Genomic DNA, 8,170 nt, shown 5'->3' with positions numbered 1-8,170 from the left:
CGCGTGTGCGCGTGTGTGCGCGTGGGCATCTGCTTCTCATTTGGTGATTTTGTGTTTGTAATTTACAAGATGTTCTGGACACACTAGTCAGCTTGGCATTTCACCTAGCAGCATTCAGAATAATGCAGTTGATACTGTTGCAACACACTCAGGAACAAGATGTAAGTAAAAATGGCGTAAGGATATAGCCACAAAGTGATTTGTAATCACAGCTTTGTTTGCAGTAAGTCCAAAGGATATACTCAAGGACTATTGAATTTTGTGTGCATGTGGTTGCAATTATTTTACAGTAAGTGCACTTACTTGTAATTACAGTGTAAGTACTGGGTAATATAAGGCAACTACTTGGTTGAGATGGTTTTAGGGGTAGGTTCAGGATTAGTACCCAGTAATTACCTAGTTATTGTACTTACGTTAATAAGTATATACAGTAGAATGTACATGCAGAACAGGACTGTTAAAATAAAGTGCTACCAAGAAAGCCAGTGCATCATGAGCATGAATATAAGAAAACGGTTACGGTATGTTGAAACCACCCAGGTCATCATTTTCTCCTTCTTGGAAAGCGAACACGTAGTCTAATCATCCGGTACACTGTAAAAAGTGACTGTGAATTTAACGGTAAAAGACTGTAAACATGCTACAGTAAAAACCTGTTAAATGGTTAACGGTAAATTCCCCTACTATATACGGTGAAAAACTGTATTGGACATTATATGTATTATACCATTTTTGGAAGTGAAAAAAGACTGTATAATTTACAGTGAATAACCGTAAATTGACATTCCCAGAATTCCCTGTGATACATTTTAAATTTGATGTTTTTTTTTTATTGAAATAACTGTGTTTCTTCTTAAAAAATGTTGCTGCCGTATTTTTTACAGTAAAATTCCGGCAACCACAGCTGCCGTTTTTTACCGTAAATTTCACGGATTTCTTTTTTTACAGTGTAGTGTAGATTTTCCAGGAAATGCATTTATTCCCTGGACCTCAACTTCTCGTGAATACTACTGTGTATTGTGCTCTGTGATAGTAATGCACTCATTCTTTTCAGTCACATTTGACATTTGTCCCGTGAGATGATCTTTTCTTTCAAGCGTGTCTCACTGCTCGCATGTGTATTTTAATATATTTTATCTGGAGGTCTAATTGTGGGACTCCATTCTGGGAGAGTGGCCATTAGTTTATCAGAAAGACATTGATATCACCACTGCATAACTTTATTATTTCTAGACAATGTTTTTATGGTTAAATTAAATTGTAGTAATCAAAAAGCATGTCTAATTAATTGAAATCATGAAACTTTATATATATATATATATAATTACGTGGTCCACTAGTTTGGCCCATTCAGGGTGACTTGTGAGCATGACAAGCAGACATTATCGCATAATCGGCCTAAAATAGTGATGTAGAGGCACCGCCTGTGTTTCACAGTTACACCCTCACATTCACATCACACTATGAATAAGACCTAAGTGCATCATTGTATTAATTGTATGTGCACACTTGTCCCTGTAATTTAAATGGTTTCATAAACATACTAAACAATGTTTTATTAAAAATGCAAACAATTTTCTGTGAAGGTTATGTTTAAGGGGCGGTTTAGGGAACAGAAATTATCCTTAGCTCAGCTTAAAAACCATCACGCTTATGGAAAGTTCTCATAATAATAGGATTGCCAACATATGTGTGTGTTTTAGTAGATGAGATCATGTGAGCAGCGGGTGTGACATGTGAAGCTGCTCCATCTCTCTTTCTCTCATTGATGGGAAGCAACTACATTTTTTACTCAGTAGCATGAGAACACTGTAAAAAAAAAAAAAAGAAAAAACTGTGAAATTTACAGTAAAAAAAACTGTAAAATTTACAGTAAAAAATGGAAGCTGTGGTTGCCATAACTCTACCATAAAAAAATATTATAGCAACATTTTAAGTTTTACAGATTATACTTAAATTTATGGTAAAACAAACATTTTTTAAAAACTGAAATAATGTACATCAGCTGTAAAATATCATAAAATGACAGCAGAAATACCATTTCAGTTGCAGTGTACCATGACAATTTAATTCATAGTAATTCAGAATATCAGTGCAGCAATTCCATACATGTATTGTGATTATAATATTAATTCTTGTACACTGTTAGCTCTCGGCTGATTTAGCTCAGGGCTTCTCATGACCTAGTGGTCAAAAGTTGACACTATTAGTTGATACTTTTTTTTCATTTATTGCCATTTCCCAGCGCATTGACTATGAACAATGGAAAATTATCCTGAAAAAATAAGAAAAGTTTTACAGCAGAAAAATATAAAACCCCTTTCCATTGTGCCCTTTAGGGCTTTTCTATGTTGAACATCTGTATACATAATGCACACAAGCAGTAGCTGAAGAGCATGTGTACTAATCACTGTTCATTGAGCATAAAGCATTTCGTGAGAAATGTACAAGTATTCCTACAAGCACCTGGGCTCAGGGGCAGTTAAACCAAAGTACCTTTAGGGCAGATAAGTTTACTTGGCAGGCATCTTAAATACTTAGTAATTACTTCTGAGCAGCTGTTTTCAGTGTAAGTAACAGACATATAAGGCATACAGCTCCTATATACTTGAATGGGGAAAGAGATAAATCTCCAAAACTGTTTGTCAAGATTACATTTTAATTGCATACAGTATTTTGAAACACCTATTAAATCTGACAACATCAGAGGTCTGCCTGTCTGTCTCTGGTAATATTCAGATTTGGAAAATGACCGCTCTTTGTCCACACCACCATACAAACCATAAACACTCTCATTATTAAGATTACATAGAACTTTTTACGTTTATGAAGACGTAAAGCTTTTTTATATGAGTAGAAGCATTTTCTGATTTGCTTTTGTGGCTTTTTTGAGATTTTGTGCCAAATGAACCAAATGACGGTCTGTTGTATGTGGCAGTGCCACGTCTGGTAATTGTTATCCTGTCCTCCCATCAGCATTCTTCTACCTTTCTCCAGGTGTTCATAAGAAGGTTTTTTCCAAACCCCCAAAGTCCAGAATTTGACCAAATTTGGTGTGCATCTTCAAGTTTCAAGTTTTGTAACTTGTTTAATCATAATTTGTCAAACAATTCTGTATACTTAATACATCTACAAAAAGGCTATTTAAATTTCAAGTTAATCATTGTTTTTAGTGCAGCTTACTGTAAATGCTTTTGCACAATTGTTGAAAACAGTGTATCTCACTTTAAATAATTTTCATGCACAGCCAGAGAAAACAAGATGACTGCATAGTTACTCTGATGCAGCATTTCATTTGCACAGAACAAAATCCACAGAGCCACAGATAGACATATTTAAGTGTGACTTTTATGCAAAATCTTTACACAGATATTTTTTTTTACACAGTGAAAGCTTTTGTAGCACAGTGTTGCTACAAATTGAGATGCATCAAGAATTTTTTTGGAATTGGATCATGACTCTCTGAATTAAAATGGAATTGAATGAGAATTCTAAAGATTTTCCAGCTCTACATAATGCTAAGATTTCTTTGGAACCAGATGGATTGAACCTTTTGTATATAGCAAAGTCACACCTGTTAACTGTCAGGCAGTCTTCTCTCAGTGTCAGCCATCACTCTTCTGCTTCTCTCCAGGTGTTCCTGACGGTACAGCGGCTGTAAAAGTTTCCACGGAGGTAGGTCAACCACTCCCATCGCTGGCGTCTGGGGAAGCAGCAACTCGAGTAACCAAAGTCTCGTCTCACACCCCTCAGGGGATCAATGGGAGCATGCCGTCCATTACAGGCTATGCAGGAGCTCCAGGTAAGTGTATTCAGATACACGTGTGTGCATTTTCTAATAAAAACAGGTGTTTTCACAGGAAATCAGGGTTACCTCACAGATTTTGTTGTGTTGTTCTTGACAGGTTACCCAGGAATTCCTGCTGCCGCTCTCAGTCCAGATTCCGTTTCTGGTATTCAACACTTTACTGTTGCTGAACAGTGTTGGGGAATTACTAAATAAACTAAATAGCCACAATTATCAGGGTTCAAGCTTTTTTTGATGTAGCTGATACAGGATGCAAACTAAATTTGGTGGAAATCAGACAGTTTTTTAAAAGCAATTGCAAAAAGATTTCCTTACAGAAATTGATACAGAAATTAAATTAGCTTATTATAATGCCATTTTGTATCTGATTCTTACATAATTTGGTACACTGCCTAATGATGACACCCTGTTACTATTTGCCAAATTCCATAGCGATCAGCCATTCACAATTTAACCAGGGTAAAAAAACACTTTTCTCTGTATTTTTAGGTATGGCCTGCAATCAGCAATAAAAGCTGGATGATCTAATTGATCTTGCTAGAATAAATTTAGTAAACGTATATTTAGAAGACATTTATAAACTAATGTATCTTGACATCAATTCTGAAGAACACAAGTAGCTACAGGAAACATTCGCAGATACAAACAAAATGCATGCAAATACTCACAAAAGTCTTGCACATAAACACAAAATGCTCACACAAAAATGTGCTTTTACATTTCACATACACATATAACACTCATGCATTCACTTCTTTTACCTCTCTCTCTCACACACACACACACACACACACACACACACACACACTCACACACACACACACATAACAATCGCACATTCACTGTACAGATGTACTGGTTATGGTGTTTTCTTGCTATTTAAATGTGTTCCCATTCCCTTTTATAATCCTTATTGCTTTTGCACCAGATAATTAATCTGTCATAGAAATGAAATTATATAATGATATAACTATGACATATTTAAAGTATGTTGTACTATTAAATCTTACATGCCATCATGCATTTTCACACTGCCTTCACTGGACCAATCAGCTGTGAGCTCAAGGCTGGAATAACTTCAGATTGGGACAGCCCTCCATTGTGGTGCATTTTGGTGAATTGGATGCTTCATGCAGAGCCAAAATTGATGATTGATGTATATAGAGATGCATTTAATATGCATACTGATGAAATGAAATATTATATTGATGAATTATGATAAAGGAAGAATGTATAAGTTAAATAATAGAGGACCCAGGATTGAGCCTTGAGGGACACCACAAGATATCACATGACTTCAGAACGTATGAGAATCCTGAACAACATAGTATTCCCTGTTTCTTAAGTAGGATCTAAATCAGTCTAAGACTGGGCCTGATAGACCGACCCAGTTCAAAAACATGTCTCTCAGGTTCTTTTTAATTTTACAATGGCAACACTATTTCTCCATGGGTCCTAGGGGGGCAACAGAGTTTAAAGCCCTGGACAGGAGAGATTAATGGACTCCAACAGAGTGTCTAAGGAGGGAGATGTAAGAGGAGGAAGGGATGATATGAGCTCCATGAAAGTCACTGCAGTATCAGCAGTACGATACAAGTGACAGTCCTCTTATCACTCAAAAGTGTTGAGTTATGTTGGTATATACATACTGATGCTACCCAGGGTTGTACTGATAACAGTAGTGTTCAGAAATCAACAAAAAGAAAGCTTTTTTTCTTGCTACTTTTTTGTTAACAACTTGCAGTGTAGCTCACTAGTAGTGAAGCTAGTTACTTTTCAATAGCTTTTCAGTAGTTTGAATTTCAGTAGCTTGGCTGTAGTTTAAGTAAAATTTTAAAACTGTAGATTGCCAGACTACCAGCTATGCATCATTTGAAGCTGCTTCCCCAACACTGGCAGGACATTACAAATATGTATTAAAAATTACCATTTTATACAAGATATTTACATATGTCTCTTTCCCATATCTACAGCACAGATTCCACTGAAGACAGTTCAAACGGCCACAGGTACAACTAAATACAACCTCCTGTACATTTTACAGAGCTGTGTTGTCAGTGAGTGACAGTAAAGTGAGTGTGTCTGTATTTATGCAGGAGTAATGACCTATGTGTCATTTTCGGCTGGTCTGACACTCGTGCCATTCCCTGGAGAAATCGGTGTCATCCGATTCAACAATGTTCTGTTAAATGATGGAAGACACTATGACCCACAAACAGGTACATTCATTTATGACAAGAAAAATCATAAATTATCATTTATCTATAGTATTTGCAAAAGCTACTCTTGTAAAAAAAAAAAAAAAAAAAAAAATTCAAGTCTTAATGGAATATAAAATACTGTACTTTTTTTTTTTTTTAAGTTTTCTTTTAAATAAATAAAAGGCCACTTAAGTGTACTTAAAGAGACACTTATGACTATGTTTCGTAACACACCTTTAAAAAGTGCACTTTGTAATAATATCAAATTAAAAGTTTTACTTGAAAGTACATTTTAAATCCTTATCTTTTAATAATTTGTTGTACTTTAAAGAAGTACATTCATTTTAATTTGTTGACAAACATATAAAAGCACATTGTGCAGTTTTACATTTAAGTCTAATATATTTTAAATGTACTAAATTGCAACTTCATCATTACAGATGTGGAATTACAAAAAATATTTAAGTACATGACATAACAAGTTTCAATAGAAATGACATTGAAGTATATTTTAGTTTAGCATAAATGCTTGCCAGTACATTCAGCAGTACTTTAACCATATTTCAAAGACATCAGAATTTTGAAATTACATTTAAAGATGTACTTAAGTCTTTAAGCGTCTCCTAAAAAATCAGCTAACTGTATTTAATATAAATTTAAACTATGAATTTAATTGTTTAATTTAATTGCATTTAACGAGCATTTAGAACAGAATATCATACACCTTTTCCATTTTGGCCAGTGAATTTTCTATAGAAAAAAAATCACACACAATAGCAATAGCATTCTACCTTTGTTGTATTAATCTGAATCTTTATTTTCTAGGTGTGTTCACTGTGCCCATGGACGGACGGTACCTGCTGAGCGCTGTATTAACAGCTCAAGCAGGAGAAAGAGTCGAGGCCTTTCTCTCAGTAGCCAATCGTAACATCCAGAAGCTTTCCACTGCTGGAATGGGTGGCAGATACACTCAGGACTGCGACTGTGGAGGGAGCGTCTCTGTAAGTCTCGCTGTTCATCTGAAGCGGGGCCAGAGGACGGGACTGGTGCTCACATCAGGGAAACTGGCTATTTCAGCATCCAGTGAAATCCTGTCCTCATTCAGTGGAGTTCTGCTTTACCCAACAGTAGGCAAGCGATAACCCACAGCCAACGGCAAACATTACAGGGATAGTTAACCATAAAATGACAATTCTGTCATCATTTACTCACCCTTAAGTTGTTCCAAACCTGCATGAGTTTCTTTCTTCTGTTGAACACAAACCAAACAGCTGACAGTAGCCATTGACTTACATAGTATGGAAAATAATTACTACAGAAATGACTATGGAAGTCAGTGGCTACCTTCAACTGTTTGGCTTGCGACATTCTTCAAAATAGCAATTCTTCAAAAACTCATACAGGTTTGGATTGAACAGCTTGAGGGTAAGTGATTTTCAAAATTTTCCTTTTTGGATGAACTATCCCTTTAATGTTACACTCTCCGAAAAAAGCTTTCACTGGAGTTTTGTACCTTATTTACCTAAAAAGGTGCATAATAGTACCTTAAAGGTTCATATTATTACCTTAAGAGCACATATTAGTACCTTTTAAAAGTCCCACCGTCCCATCGTTTGTTCTGATATTTTAGGGTTGACGTAGATCCTGGTAATAAGCTGCTCAAAGGGCTTTAAAGATAATTAACACTTTACTTGAAGCCTTTATGTATAATGCATTATATAGCATTTAATCTTTTCATAAATAATTGTAAACAAAGTTCAAATGCATTGTAATTTGCATAAATATTGCACAAAAAATGCTTAATATTTGCAGGTTCCTTGTTACACATGAAATTGGTGGTTTATCATGCTTTAATGCATTATAATTTCTAAAGGTGTAAAAATGAAGTATGTTAAGTCCGGTTGCAAATATTAATAAAATCATGTAATGCATTATAAAGTGCATGACAAGACATAATCAATGCATTAAGAATACTTTTCTAATGCATTATATTTATATATACAGGCTTCACGTAAAGTGCTGACAATTGTTCGACACATAAATAAAAGCAGAGAAACATTATGAGAATCCATTTTTTAAAAGCTGACTAGAGCATTTAGAAACTTTGCATTAATTGTTCATTGGAAAAACAAACATAATGATTTAGCAAATCCATCTGGTA

At 35.1% G+C, this 8,170-nt stretch overlaps 1 protein-coding gene across 1 annotated transcript in view; it reads left to right on the top strand.

Annotated features, from left to right (window-relative positions):
* The window catches only part of LOC107675394 (EMILIN-2), a 14,549-nt gene extending 7,316 nt beyond the window's left edge, over positions 1-7,233 (top strand). The window contains exons 5-9 of the mRNA XM_016469705.1: positions 3,635-3,802; positions 3,906-3,953; positions 5,782-5,817; positions 5,905-6,027; positions 6,835-7,233. Of these exons, the coding sequence (XP_016325191.1) occupies positions 3,635-3,802; positions 3,906-3,953; positions 5,782-5,817; positions 5,905-6,027; positions 6,835-7,151 (692 nt within the window). The 3' untranslated portion in view covers positions 7,152-7,233. The remainder of the gene's footprint in view (positions 1-3,634; positions 3,803-3,905; positions 3,954-5,781; positions 5,818-5,904; positions 6,028-6,834) is intronic.
* The last annotated feature ends 937 nt before the right edge of the window (positions 7,234-8,170 follow it).

The sequence above is a fragment of the Sinocyclocheilus anshuiensis genome, unplaced genomic scaffold, assembly GCF_001515605.1.
Source record: "Sinocyclocheilus anshuiensis isolate Anshui unplaced genomic scaffold, SAMN03320099.WGS_v1.1 scaffold1081, whole genome shotgun sequence".
NCBI classification, from domain to species: domain Eukaryota; kingdom Metazoa; phylum Chordata; class Actinopteri; order Cypriniformes; family Cyprinidae; genus Sinocyclocheilus; species Sinocyclocheilus anshuiensis.
Note: the sequence above shows the minus strand (reverse complement) of the source record. Positions and strands in the feature narration are given on the sequence as shown.